The sequence below is a fragment of the Passer domesticus genome, chromosome 17, assembly GCF_036417665.1.
Source record: "Passer domesticus isolate bPasDom1 chromosome 17, bPasDom1.hap1, whole genome shotgun sequence".
In the NCBI taxonomy this organism is placed as follows: domain Eukaryota; kingdom Metazoa; phylum Chordata; class Aves; order Passeriformes; family Passeridae; genus Passer; species Passer domesticus.
Window position 1 is genome coordinate 7,193,275 of NC_087490.1, and position 27,156 is coordinate 7,220,430.

The 27,156-nt window shown below is 39.1% G+C and overlaps 1 protein-coding gene across 3 annotated transcripts; it reads right to left on the reverse strand.

Moving 5' to 3' along the window:
- Positions 1–1,476: 1,476 nt before the first annotated feature.
- On the reverse strand, positions 1,477–22,851 carry CHFR (checkpoint with forkhead and ring finger domains). Of its 3 annotated transcripts, none has more exons than XM_064393070.1 (18): positions 22,718–22,851; positions 22,241–22,388; positions 20,354–20,453; positions 15,532–15,641; positions 13,896–13,955; positions 13,530–13,742; positions 12,637–12,804; positions 12,166–12,322; positions 11,786–11,940; positions 11,126–11,288; positions 10,188–10,330; positions 9,580–9,699; positions 9,192–9,275; positions 8,410–8,480; positions 7,749–7,836; positions 7,487–7,594; positions 6,338–6,410; positions 1,477–4,215 (listed from the first exon to the last, which is right to left on the reverse strand). In XM_064393070.1, the coding sequence occupies exons 2-18, from the start codon at positions 22,374–22,376 to the stop codon at positions 4,173–4,175; spliced, it is 1,992 nt and encodes a 663-aa protein (XP_064249140.1). In that variant the 5' UTR covers positions 22,377–22,388; positions 22,718–22,851; the 3' UTR covers positions 1,477–4,172. The 3 variants fall into 3 exon arrangements, with proteins under 3 accessions (XP_064249140.1, XP_064249139.1, XP_064249141.1); XM_064393069.1 differs by having other exon boundaries at positions 12,637–12,852; XM_064393071.1 differs by lacking the exons at positions 22,241–22,388; positions 22,718–22,851 and adding an exon at positions 19,311–19,451 and having other exon boundaries at positions 12,637–12,852.
- Positions 22,852–27,156: the final 4,305 nt, after the last annotated feature.

Here is a 27,156-nt window from a genome sequence, read left to right on the forward strand (position 1 = left end):
AATCCTCACATGTTCTAAAAATCAAGATGTTTTTTTCCTAACTTTCAGTGACTGTTGACTTATTTTTAAGAGGGCAGACCATAAAAAATAAGGCTCCTTTCCAGCAGACTTCTAAGGGGCCATAAGAAACCAGATTTTCAGAGCATAATTTGGAATAAGCATTCACTTCCCAAATTCCTAACTCCTTTTACTTGAATCAACTTATTTCCCTAAGCTCTTGCTGCAGGCTAAGCCATCTGCCCCACACAGTTCTACTGAAGACCAAAAATTGGTACCAAATGCATGTGTTTTGTTTGCTGAATGAAAGAACTAATGATTAACCTTGGACTGTCAAACACCAAGTTTTTCCTGTTAAATACAATGAAAACAATTTCAGAGTTCAAGCAGAAATTATCCAGTAGAGTTCAAGTACCTGAGCCACTCCAAGGGCTCTAGGAGCTGCCAGTGGCCAAACATTTTCTCCCCCTCAGTCCCACCAACATTTTTCTTTATTCTTTATGGAGAAAGTGCTTGGAAGAGCTTTGGCTGTGCCAGACCTGATCTCTCAATAGTGCATAAATCCCAAAGCAGCAGCTTCCTCAAACTAAATTAGTTACAAGTCATTTGTGGACATAATGGAGTATAAAACATTTAAATCCACCACTGCGAGTGCAGGGCCAGCCAAAATTACCAGTTTTAAAGGCTATCAGCTCATCTTTCTGGTGCATGGAACAAGACCGTGTTTTCAATTTTACAATACTTAACCCGAGTTTGAGTTTCACTTAAATTTAGCCTGACAGCTGGTTTAAGGACAGCAACATAGATTAGCTACAACATTAAAGGGTATCCAGCTTCAAGGATGGAAATGGCAGCAGCACAAAAATCCTGGGATGCTAAACTGCAACTTGAAGCTTAACAACTCTGGCACTGCTGTCTTGCACCTCAGATACAACAGGGTGCAGGCAAGTCCTCCTACTTACTCAGCAAGGCTAAGGTTTTGTTTAGAAAATATTGTACTAACAGTAGTCATTTGAAACCTTGTAATTTATACAACTGTAATAAAGATGAACACAGTATTACAGTAATTTCATCGAGGCTGCTGTTAAAGCAGGTGGTAAAATACTTGTCACTTCAGTGTTTATGGTGTTGCAAAAAACTAAAATAGTAACTACTTTTTTAAAAGTAGCGAGCTTTTTAATTTGTAAGCATCTTGAAGCCCTCTTACTTCTATTTAATAATCTTTTGCTCAAATGATTTATTATACATCCTGTAGGGATACTGATGATTCCTTGCAGTATCATCTGATGCTTTTAAGAAGTTTGAGAATGACATAAAAAACTCATCTAATTTTCAGTTACAACAAGTTCAGGGATGGCATTTGCTTGTAAAATCTCAACATTCAAATATTTAGCAGCTTCACTGAGTATTAGCAAGTGTTGCATACATCCATTTCTACGGTGACAGTACATGCCAGAGAAGAAACACAGACAACTTCAGTAGCTTTTTTCTCTTTTTTTTTAATTAATAACTTCTTCGTTCAGGAAAAAAAATAAACCACAAAAGAGAACTGGAAGAACTACTCTCCACCTTCTTTATAAAAGAACTTTTCTCAAAGAGAAAGACTATATACCTTGTTCACCACTATGTCAAATCCTATCAAAATCACCTTGGTTTCCACATCTATTCTACCACATTTCATGCTCAGCTTTCAAACATCTCTTATAAAGGAGGTGGGGATGTGCTTTAGACAGGTTAAAAATATGCTGCAACTTTAAAGTATTTAAACAATTACACCAAGCATAGTTCATACATTTATCACATTAACTATCACCTGGTAACCATACATTTAAAAAGGTCTAATGTAGAGTATGTAATACCCATGACAGATACTCTTATTTACTTAAGAGCATATAAAGATCAGGATTTATTCACCCTCCCCATCTGCAAGTCAATTTCTGATCTCTTCCTGGTACAATATAAATGACAAAAAATCCCTTCATTCCATTGCACTACTGCAACCCTATATGCATAGAAAGGCAGATTAATTACCTGTGACAGGGAGAAGGAAGAGGGGTTTAGAAAAAGAATTTGAAGAATATCTACTGCACAGGTACTTTAGATGTTAAGCACATAAGTTCTGCTGTTTGGGTTTTTCCCCCCATTTTTTTTTCTTATGGTCACACAAGACACCCCTACACAAACATAACTTGAGTAAGTGCAAGTTACTCCTGACCAACAAAACAACTTCAGCACAAGAGGCTTGAACACCAGCACAGTGAGAAGGCTGTGCTGAAAGCCCATCTGGGGTGTGGGAGTGGTGAATGAGAATGTAAAGCACATTTCTGCATATAATGTGCAAAGGCTTGATCTCCACAACTGCACTCAATTTGCTACATGCACAGCCAGAGATGAAATGAGATCAAAACCAGCTGGGAATGGCTGTCCTGAGAAGATACAATAACCATTTAAAAATCTAAACATAAAATACAAATACAGAAGCAACAGAACATTGTTAATAATACCAAAAGACAGAAACACACTGTTGTTGTTAAAAGAAGTTTCAAGTAATATTCCAGATCCAATTTCAATCCTACTCACAGGAGAAAATGCCCAGAGATTAGGAAGAGAAGTCCACACCAAAGTGTATTTTAATAGCATAAGGGTATGGTCAACAGACCCATCCTTGCAACAGCTATTTTCAAAAATAAAAAATCTAAACAGAAAGACATCATTCTAATTAGCATTCTTATTAAGATGTGCATTACTGGAAATAGTTGTTTAATTCACTGCAACCAGTAGACACGATGTGCTGCATCATTTGTGCTCCATTATATCACAAGATACTGTGTGTACACTCTTTAACATCCAAGTATAAATCCTGCTCATAAAATAAGGCATACTTAAAAACAACATGGTCTCTGCAGAGGTAACTTTGTATGCTTTCTTCTCATGCTTCACTCTTCTAGGTAGGCTGAGAACGAAATTGGTCCCAGTCGAGGTTTGTCAACATCAGCAACCAGATTATGATCATAGCAATTTGTAGGGAAGGGGAAAAGTTGGGATTTCTTTATTTTTAATGACACCTGGGACATCTCCCGAATGAGCTCTGCAGAAGGCATGAAAATAAAATCTACATTTCCTATGTCAGTGACACCAGCGTGCCCCTTCGTGATCCCTATCTCTATCCAGAAATGCCTCCATATTGCTACAATTTGTCCAAATTCACTCATTTTCTGTAAGATTGTTCCTTCCAGTAAAGCTGCTATATTTTGTCTTAAATTATAGCCTTTTCTACATTTTCACCAGTGTATGCATGCTAGAGAACAGCTGCATTGCAGAGGTACATATTTAGCACATGGTATCAAACCAAAAAAATACAAAAGAATGAACCAGTGTGTCCTACTGGCTGCTCTATGTCAAAAGCACTGTTTGGTCTTCTGATATAAAACACTACAGAAGTAATATTAGCAGATGTCTGTTCTGCTTCAAGTATTACCCCACCTTTAAACGTGATCTTAAAACTTTTGTGCAATTATTTTTGTAATTTCACGTGAATAAGAACATCAACATGTCTAAATCAAGAAAGGAAACTGTACTACCTCCACTGTAACACTGCACATATGGTAGAAGCTTTAAGTTGAAACAGCTGTTTATTGGATGGATTTCTTAAAAAGGAGTATTAATGTGGTTTCCAGCCCAAATGCAATGGGTAGCAACAAAATATTGGACTACCGCAAAATGCAGTTACAAATATACACTGACAATATCCCTCTTAAATATTAATGGCTCTTGAAATACCCATCAGATACTTTTACAAAACTTCTCTATTTTAAGTCTAATGATTTTTCTTAGTTTCTTCACAAGTAGTGCAAATACACTCCTTATTCTTAGGTCATCCCAAGATATGGCTGGTTTTTGTGAGTGTGATTTGTTTGTGTTCTTCACTGAAGTGACACAGGGTCACTGTAGTCATGAGCATGGAATGCAATGCTTGCTGGACTACCTTGGAAAAAAAAAATCTACCTTGTTCATGTACAGCTGTAAAATTCTACAAATTAAAAATTTCACATCAGGTTACCTGATGGAAAAGTTTATGATTCCCTGCTATGGGGGAACTGAGCAGATCCCCTGAAACCTCAAACTGTACAAGCAGTGTAACAGGCTTTTGTCCCCTCTCTACAGACTACAAGTTTTCAGTTCTTGAATCTTGTTTGCTCACAAATGTGATTGAATTTCCTAAAATAAAGAAAAACATAAGAATATTAAAATGTAACAAAGTTCTCAGAAGTCAGGCAACAAAAGTCAGCAGTTTGCACAGGGTATTTTAAATGTTAAATAGTCTAAAGCAGACCATTTACAGACTAAAATCTCTTTTTCAGAACCTGTTTAGATCATATTTTACTGTCATTTTACATGCAACAGGATTTTCAACATCTCTCATGCCTAACCCTCATTAGTTTTATTATGCACACAGAAAACCTGTTATTAAAAAGCATTCCTCTATACTTCTGCATACTTCAAACCCAGAAGGCAATTAAAACAGGAATCGGTGATTTAATTTTCCCCTGCAAGATATTAGTAACTTTTAGGAGACAGCATTACACAAGTCATTAAGAACTAGAATTAACTAGGCTAATTTTACATTTCAACATAAACACATTCTCTTAGTGGCTTAGAATCTTCTGGAAAGAAAAGGTTTTTCTCAGCCTATATTATGTAAGCTTTATGGGAATGGCAAACCTGTCTTCATGGATTGAACAGATAACATAATTTAGTACCAAGCACTTCTTCCCACTTCTCAAAAACATTTCACTGTTCACTCCTTGTTTTTCTCTTGCTTGGGCCATGTGGCCCCTCACACACAACTGAAACAGAAGCTGAGGTGTTGAGTGTGTCACTGCATGTGGAGGAAATAGTGCCAAGGAGACCCTGCATTTCCCTCCTCAGCTGGATTAGATCAAAGATCAGAAAAAATCTTGCTCACATAATGTAACTACTTAGCAGAACAATTTAGCTCAATTAAAAAAATTAAAATACTATGTGGACATAAAGGAGTGGTATGACAGGATTGTTTGCTTTTATGGATTTTAGGAACTAAGAGTAGCAGCCAGTAAAGTTCTAGGAAGGACTAATGCTAGGGGAAAAAAAAAGAAAGAAGGAAAAAAAAAAGGAAAAAAACCCTGAGTCATTTTTATTTTAGATTAAATTATCCACAACATGAACAAAGATGACTGGTGAGTGCTTTGATATTGAATTAACGCTAACATTTCAAAACAAAATCTCCTTTGGGAACACAGACAGTCCTATAATGTGAAGTTACAGATAGCAGTGGTACTTCAAATTACATCTGCAACTTAAATCCAAAATTATTTTTGAAAGCTATTTGGTAAAACTCTTGAATTTGTAAGAGACTGCAGATGAATATTTTACAAGTCTGTCTTATGATCTGCTTGCCTGAGCTGCACAGACTGGTTATTTTCAACCCACAGTACCTGAAATATTAAAGGAATTATGCTAAGCGGGTATGTACATTGCAACATTAGAAAGATACTGCAGAATCTTCTATTCATTAAGGCAATTTCTCAATAAGGGGTAACAGCTCCTCTATCTTAAATTACACTGAGAATTTAGAGAATTATTCATAAGGCAAGAAAGATTTTTCAACCCTCCCTGAAACCAGTTAGTTCTTAGGGAGAAAATTTTTGTTTTGTTTTATGAGTCTTTAAAATTTGCTTTACTACATGTGCATCTTTTTATAAGAATAAAACTGCATTGGTCATCAGAGGCCTTGATGTTTTTATTCAAGAAGCTTGATTTACTTTGGAAGGACATTTCTCACCAGGTACCTGGAGTCCAAGGCTGGTATTAAAACTCTTGACAAGTAGAGGGTTAATCTCTTTTCAGGCTCAGTATTTAATTTTTGAGGCATGCCAGATTCCTTGGGTCAGAGATGTAAGACCTAGAAACTCCTCAGGACCCTGCTGTGGATTATGTTACATACTCCAAGCTGCTCCTGTTGCTAATTATTCCCACCAACTGATCCCTTCAATGGAAGCTGTACTTCACTAAAAGAATCCTTCCAACCCAGTGGGTGGAAAAACAGACTCAAGAAGTGTCAGCCATGGGTTACATCAACTTACAAGTGCTGGCAGTGCCCTTGAGATGCACGGAGGGCTCATTTCAAAGTTGTGTTAAGAACAAAAATGACAAAAAATTCCCCAATGCTCACCCAATCCTGCTTTATGCTGCAAGTTCTGGCACTTGAAAGGCTGCATTTAGATTGTTGTTGGCTTGTTTTTTTTTGTTTTTTTTTTTAAGGAACACAAAGCAAAACCACGTTCTGAAGTGTACAACTTACATGGCGTGATGTGCTTTGACCTGAGTTCGACAGTTGCGTCCCCAGTAGCAATCAGGACGTGATGTGACAGTCACTACAAGAAGGGCAAATGAAATGCTGCATTTATTACCAAAGTCATTAAAGTGACCCAGATTATTAAGCCACTGCTAATGGTGGTTAGTCATCAGAAACAACAGATGATTGGCAAGAAATGACTGTAGAACTATATTGTTTCACCTTTCTGGAAACAAACCAAACACTCTGTGAAGGACAAAAAATTAGTTTTTAATGTTAATTCAGACTTATGATGAAAGTGCTTCTCAGCTTCTCAGTGCTGTCAACTGAAGTTTTACCATTTATTTTAATAGAGATGGACTTGATTAGACACTCAGCAATTGTCTTGATGTATTTCCATACAAAAGAATGATTCTTAATTTGGGTAGAGTTTGCTCTTTCCCCCACCTTCACATACATTACAACTCAGCTGTCCAGCAGCTGACTGAAAAGCCATTTTTGGTTTTGCTAAGGGCAAACCAGGTACACAATTTTTGCTCATTATGCACAGCAGCACAAGCAGAGTTCTCAAAAACTTAAGACTGGAAAGCTGTTGCTAACAGCAAGAACTAAGTTGACAGAAGTAATATTTAAAAGCAAACTGTTGGAGCAGCTTCTGTCCCAAACAAATTTAGGTCTGAAGGAGGAACAGTTGCTTGCGAGCCATTTTATACTAAAATTGTATGTGCAAAGATTTAGAATCAATTTATGAAAGCAATCTTGTTCCCAGCTGAGAGCTGGTAAAATGTTAAATTGTTCAGAAGATGCATAATTTTATGTCTTTAAACAGGAAAATATATTTAAATACAGCCATTGGTTCCTATATTGCTAATTGGTTGACCATATTCTGATTTTACTGAGTTCCTCTTTTCACTCTGCAGATATACCTATTCTACAGATGAGAAATGATACTGAAAGAAAAGGTTCCATTAGGGAGTCTGAAAATAACAATACACAAGCTTAGTGACAAGTAAAGAAAGGAGTTAAGACATTAGCCCTGCAACAAGATTTGCACTGGGCGACATAAAAATGCCAAAAGAACACTGATACAAAGATAAAACTCATGTTAACTCTTAAATTACTTTTCTCCTCCTTACTGTGCAAAACAATCCCCACCTGGCAATTCAGCAACAGGAATATTCTGCCTGTACTGGTAGGCAAGTTCTCGAAAGCTGCGAAGGCCACAACAGTAGCAAAGCACTGTGTTCCCAGTAATTCTGTAATCTGGGGAGAAAACCAGTTTGTAAAAATGTAAGGCTTAATTAATCAGGTTTAACTAAAGAGCCAGGACTGCACTGGTTCTGTACACAGAACTCCAAACTTCTTGATAACATCCAGAAAAGGAGTCATGCACATGCAAACTGAACAGAACACGTACCTGACAACATAAAAACTCCTCTTTGAAGAGCTAAGAGACTTTCATTTAACATATTTTTCCATGTCAGACCCCTGGATGCCAGGTAATCCTGAAAAGAGCAATTTAAGTGTTTAATCTAGAAAAATCTCCAATCTTAAAGAGTAAGCAAGCAATTTATTCTCAAATATTTCAAAATCAGTAACATTTTCAGAAAATAAAAATATTAAAATTATAATAAAAATTAAATACCTCTAACTTAATTAGCATGATACAGACCACCAATAAAACCTTCCACTAAGTATCTTTTTTTCAGACCTCCACTTTTTCCAAAAGTTTGTAAATATATTAATTCCCATCACATTCTCATTTACCTCAAATTAAGATTTTATCCAGTTTACCTAATTTAGGCAACCCTGTTATAATATGGGCAAAATATTTTCCATACAAGTTAGCGTGACATTTAACTTGTGTGGGACAAAATATTTAACAAGCATTGCTTTCCTGGCATGTTTTTGGATGATCATTTGGAGCTCATTTAATCAGCCTTTTAGAATCAGGTTCTACAAGTGACACAGTGCTGCCACTGTAACTATTAAGCAGCACATCACTTCTGTTTCATCACTGAGTACATCTTAAACTTTGTGCATTTGTTATTATCACACACAATGATTTTTAAACATACCTTTAGGATATCTGATTCATAGTGGTTGTTATTCAGGACGCCATCTAAACACTTATCACCAAGATTTATTTCTAATCAGAAGAACAAGAAGAAGAAAAGTTACTATTTCTTGCCCAAACTCTGTGGCCCTCACATATTTTCTGTAGGTTCTTCTGTTTCCTGAAATAACATGCACAGGCTCATGTGAGCACCAAGTACATGACTGCATTCAACATGTGCTAATGCATGTGATTTGTAACTTCTAGTGGCAAAGACAAGATACTGAGGTTTTAAAATTACAGCTTCAGTCCACAAACACTACCAAGCTGCACAAATCACCAGTGCTAGTAAAGCATATTCCATTAGCTCCAAACTGCAACCAAGACATTCCAACTGTTCTATTTTTTTTTTTAAATGTCAAAAAACCTTGAGTTTCAGAAGTCTGCCTGTTTAAGAGAGCAAGGCTCTTTTCGAATCCAATACCATCAGATGTTCAGTGCTTTTACACTGGTTTGTATGATTCTCTTACTAGACTGAAATAGACCATGGTTTTTTATAGTGGAAAGAATTGTGCTCAGCAAGTATAGTTTCTCACTCTAGTATTGTATGAAGACACAAAGTTAAAGCCTCTCAAAGTTAAGACACACACCACTTCAATTTTTTGTGTTTGTGATGTGAGGACACAGGCTTACTTCTTCTTGCATGACTGTGCTACAAACTAATCTATGTCTCTGAAGTTAAAGTTCAACACAAACATCATTACAAAGTGACAAGCTGATAAGCAAAAAATTACTCCACAATACCACAGAATGGTGCCAAGCAGCCAAAACACGCCATGCGAGTGCAGCCCCAGTACAAGTGACAGAAGGGCTGCAGACAAACTGTGCCTGCAAAATAACAAAGAAAGCCCTGTAAGGACCTGAACACAACAAAACTCAACAGTTATCATCTCATAAATCAATAACAACAGAACCCTAATAAACTTGGTTTAAAAAAGGTACAACTTTCTCATTTAAAATACATTCTTTAAAGGACTAATAAATTCTATAAAGGAAGATTCTTTCATGCTGTCAACTACAAGTGTCCAAATAAAGAAGATGCATACCAAAAAAACAGTCTTCCAAGTAAATTTAAGTTTAATAATAAATAAGGAGAGAGCTCTGCAGAAAATAAAATAAAAAGTGTACACACATTGCTGAGGAGCAATATGAGGATTCTGCTCACGCTCTGCTCTACGGTCAGGCATTGGCTGAAAGCAGCAGGTGCATATTACATGGCTTCCTTGAGCAGGACACACATATTCCTGAACAGCTGGATGAGTTAAAAAGGAAAAAAAGAAAAAAAAATTGAACAATTTACACAACTGCAATTTGGATAAGGAACCTTAGTAAATATTAACAACATAAAAATCTCAATGTAACAAGCAATCTTTTTACAAGGACTCTATGAAGCACCAGAAAAACAGCATTCAGACTTCTGAACTGCACAGGTGTGTAAAATATTTCAATATGTAGAAAAGCTTAAGAACTTTTCAATCATCAGCAACCCATTTTGGACAATCACAGCCAAACATTGTATTGACAAAGACATTGGTGTGGAGTTGCTCTCACAATCCTGTGAGAGGGAGCTTGCTTAGGGCTAACTTAGTTCATTGCTGTAGCACAGCTCATTGCTTAGCTCAGGGGAGTTGGAGATGATATTCAAGGGTCTCTTCCAACCCCAGCCATTCTGTGACTCTGCCCTGAGTGTCTGAGTTGCAGCATTTTAGTGCTGCACTGCTGGGGCAATGTGACACTGACCTGCAGGGAAGTTGGCAGAGGTTGATGGAGCATCTCCCAGAGCCTGCATTCCTCCTGCCTCTGTCTCCTGGCCTGTGCCAGGCACAGTTGGAACAGAGTGTCTTCGGTACCCTGGGCACTGTCTGCATACTATATATGGTTGACTGAAAGAACAATATGAAATTATAGCAAACAAATGCAAACACAACTTAGGTCACTATGCTAGACAAGGTTGGTCAGACTCTCAAAGTTTAAATTTAGCATTTCCTCAGTCGGTAACAGACGAAAGCTTATGTATCTCAGTACCTAGCTCTGCTGTAGTTGTGACAGAGAAAAACTTTGGGTTTTGTAGTATTCCTCAAGAAGTTTTAAACAAAAGGAAAAGGAAAAAAAAAGAGCATTGTGACTGAAAGAGAGAGAGGAACAAAGCTGGAATATTTATCTACAAGAATTCTTCTGTTCCTCTGTAGACACTAAGCAAAGTGTGTTTGCTGTTGAAAAGAAAGAGGAGGTTTTTTGGTACTTGGGAATTCCTAGAGTCAGCTGCTTTGGTACCATACACCAAGTGAACGCAGCATTCCAGTCACATAAGAAAGCCAAAAATTGCAAACACATTCACAGGATCATAGATGGCTTTATCTCCTGATAAGATCCTAGCCAGAAACCTGTCTTTTTTTATTGCACAATTCAACATAGAACTGTTGGTCACAAACTGAATTTTGCTGGATTTCTAGGAAGTTCTTATTTCTGCTGATTGCTCAAGGATGACAAAAAGGATGGACAGCAAAACTATCAAGTTAATTACTGTCAAGAATGAAGTTAATCTGCAAACAGATTCTGGCAATGATCACAGAAACACTATCAGCAATAACAGCATTTGTGAAAGTAGCTCCGTTTGTGGGTCTGTGCATTCAAACACAGGCACATCTAACCCGGTACACAACTTAAAAACAGAATACCTGATATCTGAGGATTCACTATCTACATCAGACAATTCCAGTAAATCTTCAGAACTTCCCTCCTCATCTGAGAAAGATCTCCGCACCTTAGGCTGCAACATGTCTTGAGTAATTTTGTTTCTGGCATCCATGCTCCGAACATCATCTTCATTGCGACATTTATCTGGCAGGAGAACCAAATTCAAATTTCAAGAGAAAACAACACCTCACATCCCTTATCTACACTCTCCTTTCTTAATGCAGTTACCATTATTGTGCTTTCATTTCCTTAAGACTTGTTTTTGGATGAGAGAGCTGTAGATCATCTTTGTTAAAGTCCCCTCTCTGTTAAGGAGGTCCAGTATCAGGCAACTTAAGTTTTGTTTTCAAGAGGTCATGATCAAACTTAATGAAATCTACATTCAAGTATATTTTTCAAAAGCATCCTTCCCATGATTAAGTAACAAATTAAAATGAAGCATTCTTAGCACACTCACATTCTTAAATCACCTTCCACAGGTTATTATGTGATGTTAAATGGACATGTTTTCTGACAAGCCACATCAGAGAAAACAGCAGGGTAAAAAAACCACACAGGTATTTTACAGACAACAGTGTGTTCTGACATCAGTTATGCAGGTGAAATCCATTGGATTCTGCCACAGACACCGTTCAACTTGCCTGGATGCTGAATCAGATAAGCTTCAACCAAGTTGTTCAATATGTGATTTTTACAAATACGTTCTACTGGACAACGACAAGTTGGACACAAAGAAGATCTTTCCATCCATCCTGAGTAGCAGGCAGCACAAAAAGTATGCATACAAGGCTGCAAGCTGGAAAACAAAGAAATGGAGTCAAAATACAAATTTTTCATTTTTTCAGATACATCCATAACCCTGAAAAACTATTTAGCATTGACTTGACTATCTACATAGGGTAGGAAAAGGAAAACCAAGAGAGCTTGGGAAAATGCTGATTATCCTGACCTCCTGAAACAGCTGCCACTGAATGTCTTGCGTTATTACCACATGATTAAAGCTTTTGTCACTCTTACATACCTTACACAGTCATGCAGCAGTTCTTGGCAGATAATGCAAGTTAACGTCTCTTCCATCTTATCTGGTTTCACATTTGATGTTTTTGCATCTTCAGAGCCAATTTTAATTATACATTCACTTGGAGCTGCTGGTGAAAGATTTGGACAAGTATCTTCATCTACAAAGACAGAAGGAGATAGTTTTTAAAGCTTTTTTAAACTTATTTTTATTCAAGTATTTAAAAAATCCCTGAAAGATCTGCACTGATTCACTGTTCACTGGCAACAGTCCCAAAAGAGGTTCTTGCTTTACACACTACAGCTTCTGCTATTGAAGACATTTTCATGGGACCAGAAATCAATATTTTCATGGGACCAGAAATCAAGTAAGTGAGACACAAGAAACAAGCTGAAGGCCTGAAGACAGCTGTTGTAATTCAGTTTGGAGGGGCAGGGGTGAGGGTTAGGTTGCAGAATACTATAGTATACTAGCCTCCTTTTAGTTTCTTCTTAGCAGGTTCCAAACCTTCCTCATCCCATATTCTTTGAGAATCTGATTCTGCATTTTCTTTGTCAGTGATTTCTGGAGCAATTGCAGAAGCTTCAGCATTCACATCCACCTTTTCATGCTTGTCATGCAGTGCTCTTACACACATGGATTCTAAGATGGGGAAAGCAGGCACAGGAGTGACAACTGAGGACTGTGATCCTATAAAACAAAACCAGAACATGAATATGGCTGCACGCAGCTGTGAGATGTGTGAAAACAAAAGGTACTCAAACCCTGACATGCATCAATCCAAACATCTGAATAGGAAAAAGTGGAGCAGAAAAGCAAAGTCTGCAGAACTACTTACTAAACACTCTGAACCAATCTGCTAATTGGAAAACCTGGGGGAAAACCAACCTATTAGTTGTGTAACCCTACTTAAAATCCCCATTCCTCTTTCAATTGGGGAGTTCTTATTCTTAAGACTATTATCCACACCAGGTCTTCCTGACAAAGATGCCAGGCCAGGGTTATGCAATATTGATCATACGTAACAGGTTGGGATCACAGCAAAGGGAAAGCTTTGTTTCCAGTGAGGTCCCAATGAACTGCTGACAAATGCATACAGGAATTCTCACAATTCCTTCACTCATCCATCACGACTTCCCCTGCCTGCCCACAGAGAGAAAGTTAAAATGCATATATCCAACTTGGTATTTTCACTAGAACTTTACAAAGCAAATTCTAGACTGAGAAACGGGCAAGAGATTAATCTGCTAACATTAAAAACTGGAGTAAGTTGATGAGCTGGACTCAATGATCCTGATGGGTCCCCTCCAACTCAACATATTCTATGACTGTGTGATCCAACTTTAAATAGTTGACCCAAGTCTCACCAGATGTAGATGGATTATCCTGTTGAACAGATGCAGACCCAACTGGAGAGGTAGGAGAAGCATTAAAGAGGTTTGATGTAGAAGTAGATGGCTGTGGTTCCTCATAGCAAGACTGAGTAGATGACAGTGATGAGGTAATTTGGGACTCATCATTACTTCTTCCTGTACTTGAGGTATCTTTGGTCACATGGCATTGGTTTTCTACATTAACTTCTACAGTTGGAAGGGGGGAAAGGAAAGAAAAATATCTTTGTGACAGTCACCACATCATGGCTTCAAAATTCCAAGGAATCAAACTCTCTCAAGAGGGTTACATTAGTCATTGGAGCTTAGCTCCTCTTCATGGATCTTGAATTACTTCCTTACCTACTGGTTCTTGAGTTGCATCATGTTTTGTGTTTAAGGATTCATAAAGATAAGCAACATCTGAAAGAGATTTAAAAATATTAATTATGCTCTTTAAACAAAAATTCACTGAACTTAATCCCACATAAACAACTTCTATTCACAAGTGGCTGCATCCCTAAAGTGTCTGACAATGGAAGAGGCAAATGAGGGGTCACCTCAATAGCACCATGTTAATACTCCTACTTAGGAGGCAATTAGGAGCAGCACAGCAAGATCTTTTCTTCCCAGGAAACCAGGCAGAGCAGCTTTTGTGTGACGTTTAACTTGTGCCAGCCATGGAACCAGAGGCTTAATCATTTCTTAAAACCTAAAATCTGCTCTGTCAGAACAGACTGTATTTTTACTGATACTTGAATCAAAGTTCTTTGAAGAAGCTTATTATTTCTGAGCACACTTCTCAACCTCTTCAATGAATATTATTTCAATTCTTTGTGAGATACATGAACTCTCAAAAATACAGATGGAGACATGCTGTAAGTTTCAGCCAGAAACTAATTTAGAATCTATTAATAAAACCAACTGGATAATATCCTTTTCTTTTCAATCTTACTTGAATTTAATATTGTTCCAAAAATTCCTCTACCTTTTTGTCATCTCCAACCACCTACAAGCAAAGAGTTTACAGCAATCCTTCATATGATCAAAAGTTAAAATATTGTCTCCTTCAGTAGGAATTAGGATGGCCAAACTAAATTAGTTAGGCATGCCCTAACTAAATTCTGCTCTGTGTTTGAAGATGGAAAAGCTGAAAAAGCAAAACTGGAGGTTTGGTAATTTAACTACTTATTAACCCAAATGGCAATCAGTGATTCAGTTCATTGCCTGGAAAATTCACCCAAGTGATTCATCTAAGTAGCATCAAGTGTGATAGTGCCAACTCAGAAAGGATTTGTGTGATAAACTCCACAGAGAGAAAAATACAGCTTATCACTGCTTCATGTAACATTTACACCAGACAGCATAAATCTGTCTGTCTGTATATAAATTAACAGCAATTTCATAAAGGAAGTATTTAAACAGTGACTATGTATCTAGAATTTTTAAATTAACAGTTTATATTTTTATTACTGTATGAAAATTGTAAATACAGCATTGTTCCAGTTTTACTAATGCTACTTTCATTGTAGAGCTTTCCCCATCTTCCCCCCCACTTTTGCTTCTTCCCTCTTTAAAACAAAAAAAGCCAACCTACACACACAAAAAACCCACACACACAAAACAAAAAGCTTTTGCAGCCTTTCCTACTGGTGCTAAAAACTGCTTCACTGGGATATATAAAGTATCACTAACTACCCCAGCAATTTGACTTCTAAAAGAAGCACTGGACATGTGATTAGAACCTCATTACTTACCATTCCATCCATGCATTAGTTCTACCAAAATTACTTCTAGGCACATTTAAATTTCAGACAGTTGCTCAGATTTGTCTCTGTAAAAACTGGCACATCCATGACCTCTTCTCTAGAGACTTGTTTTTAAACACATTTCTCTTTAAAGCAGAACTCCTCAATTTTATTATACTGATATTTCTTTTCCCTCATGACTCAAAAGAAAATGACTAAGCACACCATTTAAAAAAGTATTATTCACTTACTGTTCTCTGGCTCATTTTTTCTGTAAACAACATAGATCACATCCCCAGTCTGTAATGGGTATGTCTGCTTCTTAACCACTTTCAGTTTATTAATTACTGTTCCATTAGTACTGTAAAGAGAAAGAAAAGATAACTTAGCAAAAATGTTTTCATAATTACATGGGAGAAGGAAGGGAAAACACAAGATACGTTTAAAGAAGAAAGGCTATTGGCTGCCTCCTAAAAATGTAAGTGGACTAAAAAATATTTTTCAAAAAAAGGAAGTCTAGAAACAAAAAATTTCTCCCAAAGACAGAAATGCAGAACTATTGGAACGTCAAAGCTCATTTGCAGCTACTCGTAAAGAGATGGCAGTTGACAGACAAAAGACCCTGATATTTGGCCAATGTCTCCAAATAATTAGATTATTGTTTCTGTACAATAGTCTCCACCCCTTAAGTATAAAAACAAAAGGACAATATGAATTTTGTTCAAAAAGTTCCAGGCCATGCCTTCTACTTAATACTGGAAATCTCCTGAGATGTTCTGTGACAAGGGAACCTCTGTACAGTCAGGGATGCCATGCAGTGTTAACTTTTCCCCTCTCCTCCTTCAAAAAGGAAAAAACGTAAAATTGTGAGGCTACTTGGACTGTTTGTAACTTGAAAGTGAGAAGTTAACAAGGTGGATAAAAATGATATATAATGAAAGATGAATTGGAATGAATTATTTTGATATTGATAAAAAATTCAATACTTGTAGAAGAAATTAAACTAGGGAAAATGAAAATGCAGAGCATTGCTGATTAATTTCTTTATCCCCTTAACTACGGGTGATGTTGTATACACAAGCCATTAATGTTTTATAACCAAGTCAAGTTATTCAAGTACTGAATAATTCCAGCTCACTTGCAGTAAGCATCCTTCAGGGCTGCAGCCCTGAATTTCAGGCTTCTGCCACTCAAAATCTCAGCAACTGGTACCAAATATGAATGAACAGAAAATATCTGCTTTCCATCCTCTGCAGAGCAGCTGCAAAAGAGAACAGCAAAGCTGTGCTGCCACCTCCTGGAGGCACGGCCCGTGCCCAGGGCACTGGGGACTGTTCCTCACTGCAGGAGTTACTTGGAAATAAGCACCTTCCCCGTTCTCTTTTCTAACACAAAAGCATGAATTAAAAGTCCAAAAGGAAAACCAAGTCCTTTGGAAGCACTACAGCAAGTCGTGATCAAGGTATTAGCTCTTGGTCTTGCTGCTGCAGCTGCCTCCACTGTCTATGTGGTTGAATTGACTAATCTAACATAAATGAGATGCTACTTTAAACTTTCAAGAAATGAAAAAAAAAATTTGGGCCACATTGATGAAACTTCAAGCTTCTCCTACAAGCAAGAAAACCACTCATAGCTTATCCTCTTCCCCTCAGGCATACAGATGTTGACTAGGCTGAGAGACACAAGCACTGAAGAACCAGCAGAACAGAGGAATGAATCACTAAATGATTGGCAAAGTTTAGCAATTAAGAGGAAAACAATTTTAGTCAGTCTGTTAAACAACACTGATTTTTTACTTCATATTGATTGTAGTGATAACATTTAAAAAGATTATGTTGAAGCAACAATTTTATCTCCTTCAATTGCCAAATAAATAAGTTTACACCAACCTCTGAAACCTGCGAGATGTCATTTAGCAAAACTAGGAAACATCAAATTTGACCTCCTCAGTTTTCCAGAAGGCATCTCCCATTTACCCCAAGTGTTCTACACTTTCTTTTATAACAAATCAGCTAAATTCAAGTAACAAGACTTGTCTTTTACTGAATTTTAACTTCTACAGGCAATTCCTAGCCCCAACATTTCACTAAACAAGGCGGGGAGAAATGTCACAATAATGTATTTTATGAAGTAGCTCAGTCATGACTGCCAAGTTCCAAGAGTATTCTGGGGGACAATAACACAAGGTATTTTTGGGGAAAAGAAAAACCCTACAATATCACACATCTAGTAACCACTCAGGCTTGGTTTCACAAAACAAGATGCAGAAATAGCTATGCAAGACCCTACTCATCAAACTGACCACAGACAGCCAAATCTTTTCAGTTCTGTAGTTACACAGACTTCAATAAGAGCTAACTAATGAATTATTTGGCACACATGGACCCAAATGAAATAGGAATAAATGGCTATCATTTAACACAGAAAATCATAAGCTTTTCTTCAATGCATTAGTAAATGAAAGCAGTTGTATTTATCTCTCAGCCAACAACCAAAGGGGAAAAAAAATTATTCAGCTATCCCAGATAATTGTATCAGCCTTTCACTTACAATTCCAGACTTTAGCATGAGGCTTTTAACAGATATGGTGACATTCCAGATTAATGCTCTGGGTATTTTTTAACCAGACACACATGATAAATTATGACATTTGTACATTCCTCTGATGTTTCAAATTAAACTCCCCATAAAATAAGTAGAAAGTACAATGAGAATCCAAAATATGAAGGCCATTCATTAGAACTAGATATTGAAATTATGCCAATTGGCTGTACCATTTTTCAAGGGGAGAAGAAAAACAGTACTATCAGATATAAACTGTCTGTGTTGTGAAACTATGTCACAAAAGGTTCCAATGTCACTTTTTCAAACAGTGAAGGAAAAAAAATCAGGCCTTGACTCAATTCCAGTGTGGCTGATAACTCCACAGTTTCATCAATGAACCATAAATTCTGTTTACTTCCCAGTCCCATCTGCTGTGCAGAATAGAAATGAACAGCTTCACTCAGAACAGGGTTACTTTTGAAGTAGATGAATGATTTATGTGTTGTAAGAAACTTTCATATTCTTCCAAGAAAAATGCCAGTCTAATAATTTCTAATATTTATTTGCATCCATCCAGGAAAAGAATGTAGTTTATGTTAAAGCTTCTGGGTTAATAGTTATCTGATATTAAAGTGCTTATAATCCTGAACACACTGTAAAGTGAAATGAGTTCTGAATTCTACTAAGGTACAGAATCCCTTCTATACTGTAATTCTCCACTCTTTCAATGTTCATGGACATAGTTTTGACTGGAGGGTGAGGAGAATTCAGTAGCAGAAGGGACACCAGCACCAACTGCACATCAACCTCTGATGTACCCACAAAAAGGGAGTATCTGCTTACTTGTGATATGAGTATCAGCCTTGTCTAAATAGTTTCCTGATCAGAAACATCACCTACTACTTAGAATCTAAAAAGGAAAAATCCTAGAAAATAACAAGAAAGCACACTAGTTGCCTTTAAAATTTCTTTTTAAAATGGAGAATCTTACAACTGCTTTTACTGGGAGAAATCCAACTGCTGCCTCCACTGTGTTAGGTCAGCTTGTACAATTTGTTTTCTTTCAAGCAGTGCAAAGCAACTAGTGCATGGTTTGGAAAATAAAGCAGAAACATATCCCAAAAGAGGGCGGGTCTGAGTATTTTATTTTACTATTTGCTAACTCTTGGCTTTTGTTTCTTCCAAACTTTTATTTAGTCAATAATTTTGAAAGCTTAACACATTTTCCTTCACCTGCAAATTTTGGGTAATTCTTTCAAAGTACATTCAAGAATTTATTATGCTATGAGAAGATAAAATGTTGGCTGTCTATATACACTTGATTATATTCTTTGGATTAGACACAACAGAGAAACAAAGTCCACTCAGTTTGACTGTCCCACACTCACTGCCTCCTTCCAAAGCATTCCTCTTCACCAGAAAAATCTGAGCTTGACCACAGCTATGTTTCCAAATTATTTTCTACTTCAGAGAAGAAAAAGCTGACCTTGCAGTATTTTTCTGTGACTCTGAGCATCTGTACTGCCAACTCAAACATTCAAGAACCATCTTCTTTCAGCCTCGTTTTTGGGACTCATCTGCTATTTGGCACAGACATTGGAAGACCCAGAAGAACCAGAAGAGTTTTCTGCAAGCAGTCATATCAAACCTGTTTGGTTTCTTGATTCAGCAATTGGCAGCCACACTTCAACTCACAAGAGGGAGAGCACTCCAGGCATTTACTCTTTGTTAGATACATGGAACTGTAACAGGCACAAGCAGCTCCCTGGCAATGCTCCACGGGTGCAGCCTTTCTGCTGCACTACCTTGGAACAAGCCTCACCTTTTCATGAATTTATCATACACAAAATTAACTTTAATTTGGCTTTGCTAGCTTTCTGCTGGCTGCACCTTCTGCCTCAGGGGACGGGTAAGGGGAAAAAAAAAGCAGGAATGTTTCTGCATCATGTATAATTTATTTGGCTTGTTCTGTCATAATATTGGTCTAAACCAATTCTGCCAGGGACAGTTTCTCAAGTGAGATTTACAGCTACACTCTGAGACTGCCATGATAGGCAAACATGGCTTGGTTTGTTGTTTGGAACATCTTGAAAGTTAGGATTATATTGGAGAATGACAACTATAAAGCTTTCCAAGACATCCCAGCTAATATTTTTTTTTTCCAAAAATTCAGCATTCTGTCCCACAGCTTCTGGGAGTACAAACCCTGCAGGAATCCATCCTGGATATCCTGGACCTATCTCTAATTACAACCTTGAAGGGGAGAGGGAATACACTCTCATCAGATTTGCACATGACAACAAAACAGGGGCAGAGCTGCCTTCAGGGGCACTTTGGCAGGCCAGTGGAATGTACCCATGATGTACAAACATGAAAAGGAAAGTTTCACATTTGAGGTTTTGAAGGATGTCATGTTGGATCCCTGTTTCAACCCAGAAGGCAATTAAATACATTACTATGGTAGCTCAGGATTAAATACCTGCTGAGCTTTTGACTAAAGTCCCTCCAAGAACATTCTGAGAAACCAACCTTGTATCTTCCAATGACACTTGACCAGACTCTTCATCCACTATGATTTTACAGTGATCTCCAGACACCAACTTGTTGCCAGGGAAAGATAAGTCACAGCCTTAAAAAGAAAGATTTTCCAGCAAGCTTAAAAATACACATTACACAGTCAGATCAGCATTGTACATGGCTATAAATGCAACATAAACTGACTCATGTACATCTTCAATAGTTCAAAACTTCTGCTGTCACACAGGCAGCAACACAGCCTAGTCTGAGACACATAAATACAAGTGGTGAGATAGCCCCATGTGCTGATATAACCATTTCAACCATTTGAAGATGCTTCAGTTCCTTTTTCCCTCAATCCTAGCCTTCAAAGATGGAAATCAGATCACAATTACTCTGTTCTAGAGAGCTACAGAATATCCACACATATCTGAAGTGCTCAATTTAACTCCTAAAGGCACACATGCCACAGCACTCAGCTCTTTTTCCACATCATTGTAATGCTGTTTCATTGGATTTAACTTCTGTTTTATTCTGGGGTATAGGGGGGAAGTAGTAGGAACCAATAACTGATAAAAAAACCTCCATAAATTATTATCACTGTTCCATCCTACAGTCTTTTGTTTGTTTTTAAAAAGGGAAAATTTCCTCATCTCTGTTGACAACATTATTATGCCAATAAAGCTGAAGAGAATTACAAATCCAGGACTAAGATTTAGGGGTACACAGGAGAAGTGTCATGACGATGTGATAAAAACCTTCCTACCTCCAACTCAAGGGCTTTGAGAAAATCTTGTCTTTTTACCTCCCTTTAGCACTGAATATTCAAAGCAACACTCAAAGTTCTCCACTGATCTCTCACAAAGGACTCAAAGCACCAGCTTACACCAAAGTTATAATTAACAGCCATGATTCCCCTCCACCTATTCACACTGTGGGTGAACTGATCTCAACAACAGATCCAGCAGGAAAGCAACAGCCACTACCTCATATTGCTTATAAAGTCACAATTTGGTATTCCAGTAACCATCCATTTAACTAACCATTAGCAAACCATTATGAGAGCAACTGAAAATGAAAGAATTCACCTTTTTTTCTGCCAGACAAGACTCAAACAAACATCAGCTTGAAGAATTTACCCACAGCTTAATGACAAGCAATCTCAATAGATGTTACCAATTGAAATTTGGAAAACAATTTTCCTACAAGACACTGTCTGCCTTTCTCATAGAGCTATAGCATCTGGTGTTTGTTCACAACTATTTACAGGAAGTGACTGATCTGCCAAACAGCTTGAACTGCTGAACAGGAAAAAGAAAATTAGCACTGTCAAGGCAGTGTAAAAGAAAGTTAAAACACTTCAGTCCTTATTTCAAATACAGTGAGCCTGAAACCCTTTAAAATAAAGGCAAGCAGTACAAGTCCTAGACTCTGGGAATAAAGCTTTCAAATCGACTCTCAGAGAAACTTTCAGTACTTGCTGGCAGTCTTTATAAGGCCAGAAGAATTAAGGGCTTTTATGTGGGTGTTTTCTTCTCTGAGAAGCAGAAGCATTTTGCATTGCAGTTCCAACTTATTTTAACCACAGAAACGAAACTAGAACGCAAACAAGACTGAAGCACAGAAACTTCTGAATCAACAACCGGCTTTCCTTATTTACGCAAACTGCCGCTGACTACCTAAAAGGCACACTGACTCTAAAACGTGCCACAAGTTACTGAAAAAGAAAAGGTCAGCACAAAACTACTCATTCACACTGGGAACACAGGGGGGCCTGGCAAGCACCTCCCAACAGCTAAAAGCAGCAAACCCAAGCAGTTTCAGCGCTGCAGAGGCCGGAGGGGGATGGCTGCTGCCCCCGAGCACCGCCCAGGCCAGCGCAGCGCGGCCCTGTCCCACCTTTCCTCCGCCCGATGGTCCATTCCCTTTTCAGCAGCAGGACGTGCGGCTCCGCCTCATCAGCACCCAGCCGGATCAGCTTCCCCCAGGGCTGCGGCTGCTGCTGGCTCTGCTCGCCTCCTTCCGACCGCTCCATTTGGATTCACATCTGACAAAAACAAACAAAGCCAACCCAAGCCCCATCACCACAGGGCACCCGGGGCGGCACAGCGCTCCCGGGCACCGCCGGGGCCGGGCCGGGCGCGCCGCTGCCCCGCAGCCCCTCCACACCCCCGGCGCTGCCCCGGCCCCGCCGCTCCCTTTTGTGCGGCGCCGCCAAACCCTCCCTCACCGCCGGCCCCCGCAGCCAGCCCACCCCCTTCCCCGCGGGGAGCGAGCCGGGGCGGCCTCCGTCCGTCCGCTGCCTTCCCCGGGGCGGGGAAGCGCGGCCGGGCGGCGCGGGGAGCGGCGGCCCCGCGGCCCGGCCCGGACCCTCACCCCAGCGCCGCGGCCCGGGCGGCTCCTGTCAACAGACATTGCCCCAGCAGCTGATGCGGCCGGGGCGGGCCCGCGCGCCCATTGGCCGGCGCGCCGCGCGGGGCGGGCCTTCCGCCGCCCGCCACCGAGCCGCGCCGCGCCGGCCGGAGCGCCGCCGCTTCCGGTGAGGCCGCGCGGCGCGCCGCCCATAGGGAAAAGCAGGGCTGCTGAAGGGCTGAGGTGGCGGCGACGCCCCGGGGGCCATCTTGGGTGTGGGCAGACACCTTGGGTGTGGGCGAGACAGGGTGGCGTCGCCATCTTTGTTACGGGCACATCGGTCGCCTCACCTCACTGGCGGCCGGCTGAGGTCATTTCGGCGGTCTCGTCCACTAAAAAATTGTTGTAGTTTAACTCTTGGATGTCGAGCAGGCATTGGTTTGCCAGCAGCGGCTAAATAAAGAGCACACCCTGCTGTTCCAGGGCCAGGCTTTAAAAAAGAAGCTCGGCCTGAGGCAGGATCAGTGTCCGCTGATGGAGGGGCCACACACGGAGGGGGCAGCCCCAGTTTTCCTCAGGAGACTCTTCCAAAGTAAACCCTGGCAGTATGGGGGACAAGAGCAAGGGACAGAGCTTTCTGAACTTTGAGACTCATCCCTTGTCTCTTTCTTATCGCATCGACCACCTGATTGCCATGTCCTTCACTTGGTAGTCCTTTGTGTAAAACAGTGTCACTGCTGTGCACTTGTTGATCTGGTCGTTTATACAGGTCTTGTTTCTTTTTCGTGGGACATTTGTACCACATGCACCATAATTTTTTTAGACCAATTACCACCACGTATAAAGCGGCTACCTAGCCAAATGAATTGTGGTCCTTTTTGCGCAGCATTCTTCTAGTGACAGATCCCTTTATCATATTCATCTGAAGGACCCCAAACAGTTTTGTGTTCATAAAAACAAGAAGCTGAGCTATACGGGATGTCCCTGCTTCATAAATTAGTCATCTAATATATACAGAGGCACTGACGCAATTTTCCCCTTCATTTAAAATATTTAAAAGTTCGGATTAAATGAGAAGAAAAAAACCTCGAAAAAAACAACAAAAACCACATTAGTTTGGTAAGGGTTCTGAAAACCACAAAGAGCTCCAGGCACACTGTAGCTGCAAAAGGCATCCCAAGGGGAACAAAAAACTGCTACAATGTGGCTTCCTCCACATCTTTTTCCTTGGAACCAGCCTTAGCCCAAGGCTGCTTTTCCTGCTCAGCCTCGGGTTAGCCTTGTTCCTTGGGGTGGGTTTAGGGTTACATTAAAAAACAAAACCACTTGGAGTTCTTAGTATTGATACTTCCACTTGGTTCACAGGTTTCATCTCTCAGGTTTTGCTTTTTTGCCTTTTCTAGAAACCCTGCAATCTGTTTGGCCACAGGTATCTCACAGTAACTCCAGCCTGTACAAGATATTTGGATGTGGCCATAAATATAAGCAAACACATTGAAATACTTCAGTGTTTGGATCTGCAGTTTTAACTGATGCCTAACATTGCAGCGTTCCACAGTGCCAATCACATGAGCCCCAGGTGAGGTAAAAAATATGAGCACACATGAGTCAAAATTGATGCATGTACTTAAGAGCTTTGTGGTATTGATCTTAGTCTGTAACTCTTTCCTTAGTAATTATATTTTGAAAAAAAAATGTTTCTTTGAGACGTGAATGTAAACATTTCTCCACAAGGGTTTGTCTGTAAAATACCCCGCTTGCTTTCAACTTCTTCCTCACTGAGGAATACAGCCTTTTATACATTTGAAGAGAGGCACATCAATGGAAGTTACAATCACTCAAAAGCATTGTCGTGGTGCTTCGTTTTTTATTACTGCTCACAGTGACTGGTAATTGTTATCTCTGAGTGGCAGAGGAAAATACCAGTACATGGGAGATGCAACTAACAACCCAACAACCAAATCTTTTGTGTAAACTGTAGCATTAGCTGAGAGAAGAAGTTGTTTTGTTATATTGTGGCATTGAGAAGATGTATTTTCCAAATATTCCTGCCAAGAGATCCCTCTGCAATCATACCAAGGAATTACTGCACCTCGGTGATAGCACAGAGGAAGCACACGATTGGTTCAGCTCCTGCAGCTCTCCCAGAGTATCCATGTAAAAAGACAGCAAGTGAAACATACAGCTAGCTTAACGAGTCCTGTGTGGATAGGAGACTCAATTAAAATTAAATTATACAACAAATTAGGTTTTAAATGCTGCACTGCTTAGCCAGCCAGACAAATAATAATTAGAGATGTACTGATCTGCTGTGTGCAGTTGACTGTTGTAACTGCTCTCCATGTACACTCACCACACTTCCCTCCCAGCTCAGGGTAGTTTTATACCACATCCCAAATAATCCATCTCTCAACAGCCCCATTTTGTACTTGTCACCCTCCAGAGCTGGGCAGAATGGAGAGGATCTCTTTCTAGAGATCACCTTTCCCATCTGTTCCCTCAGTTAATGTTTGTTTAGCAATATACCTCCCTCCTCTGTTCAAGCTCATTCTAGATGGAATTAGTTTTCAGGCTCTGAATTGTGTAGGTACACATATACCAGGAGAAAAAGAAGCTACAAATATTACTTCATTTTTCCCTACAAGTAGTGATACACAGACCAGCAGTTTGAAAATACCCCATCGTGGATGGAGGGGTACAGGCTAGAAACTGTCACCTCTGATAGTGGTTCTAGCAAAATAAATTTAGGACATCCTTACAAAGTGCAATATAAAAATTAGTTCAGTTGAAAAGGACCTGAAGGCAGCTACTCAAATCCTACTGTAAATGTTCAAATGTATTTGTATTGCATCAATGTTTGAAACTCTCTATCACCCTGTAGATAACATTCAGGAAGACTGGTGCTATTCAATTTTCTCCTCAATTTTTTTTTTCACCTCTGGAAAAAGCAATATTAAATTCTTAATATCAGATCTGGAAAAAGCAACTTGGAAAACATATTTCATTATTAAACTAATAACTCTGTGCTTTGCATGGAAAATAAATTATTTAAAATCATCCTAAGCCAGCAAGAGTAATGCCATCCCACAGCCATCTTCAGCTGTGTTTTCCAACCACTGGCTGCTTGTTTGTAGGTAAGAAAAAAACAATTTTGTAGTGCAGAAGAAAACATACCAAGGACAGGCTTTTACTCAAGCATTTTTGCAAATACTGATAGCCCAGTCCTGCAGATAATCTATGTTCCTGCTATGCTATAAATGAGAATACACTATTAACATGAAGAGTTTTCCATGTCAGATTTCTTCCTTATTATGTGGTGAGAAAGGAAGGCAGACAGAGACATCACATGGAAAGGAGAGAAGAAAAGTGTCACTTGTGTCCTTTTCTAGACATTCATTACTGACCACTGCTAGTGTTTGGGACACTTTCAGAGTGGGGAAAACCAGCATGGAATTACCCATGAATTACAAAGTTAAGCAGCAATGAGCCTAAGTATCTCCAAAGGAAGGACTCCCTGGGAAATTAAGAGGACCTTCCAGGAAAGCAAACAAAACCAACACACCAAAATCATGCTCAGGGGAGCTAGTGCAGGAAACAGGATGCAATGCAGTTCCCAGGGAGAAAATCCTCTCAGCAGGGAGCACGGCTGAGTTTTGTTGCTGGGGGAGAAGGAGCAAAGAGGAGAGGCTGATCTGTGCCCAACTAGCAAACAGAGATCAGAAATAATGCAACTGCTGTTCACACTTCCCCAGTGAGCTTCATTGGATGCAGCACTGATCAACAACACTGCCAGCTGTCTTTGAAACCACTTTGTAAATGCAGCCAGGTATTTCCCAAAGAGAGATAATAATAATAATAATAATAATAATAATAATAATAATAATAATAATAATAATAATAATAATAATAATAATAATAATAATAATAATAATAACAACAATAATAATAATAACAACAACAACAACAACAACAACAATACCTTATTGACACTTAGAAATTGCTAACGACTATTTTGTTACATTCAAGTGGAATTTTAAAGCTGTATAAATACATCTTTTGGCATTATTTACTCCCTTCTTCCCCCCAGGCTGGTGGGGGAAAGCAGTTCAAACTCTTGCCTTTGGCACTTTTGAGTTTACAAACATCAAACTCTATAGGTAGCTTTCAAGCCCCAGCAGATGGTCTCTTCTGTCTAATAAAGAAAGCAATTCCACTTGATTTGAAAAATAGAACTATTCCTAATAGCCTTAGGTTTTCCGAGACATGGATTTGGGGTTTTTTTGCAGATCCAGGCTTAGCCCTACAGTAAAGTCTTCCCCCATCTTACCTGACAGGAGCCCACCCTGGGCACAAGAATATGGACACAGACTTACTCTCACTTTTCTTGGACCAGATTCACACAGACCTTTTTAATGGTTCTTCTTGTCATTTATAGGTGACAGTCCAGTTTTCTTTTTGATCAC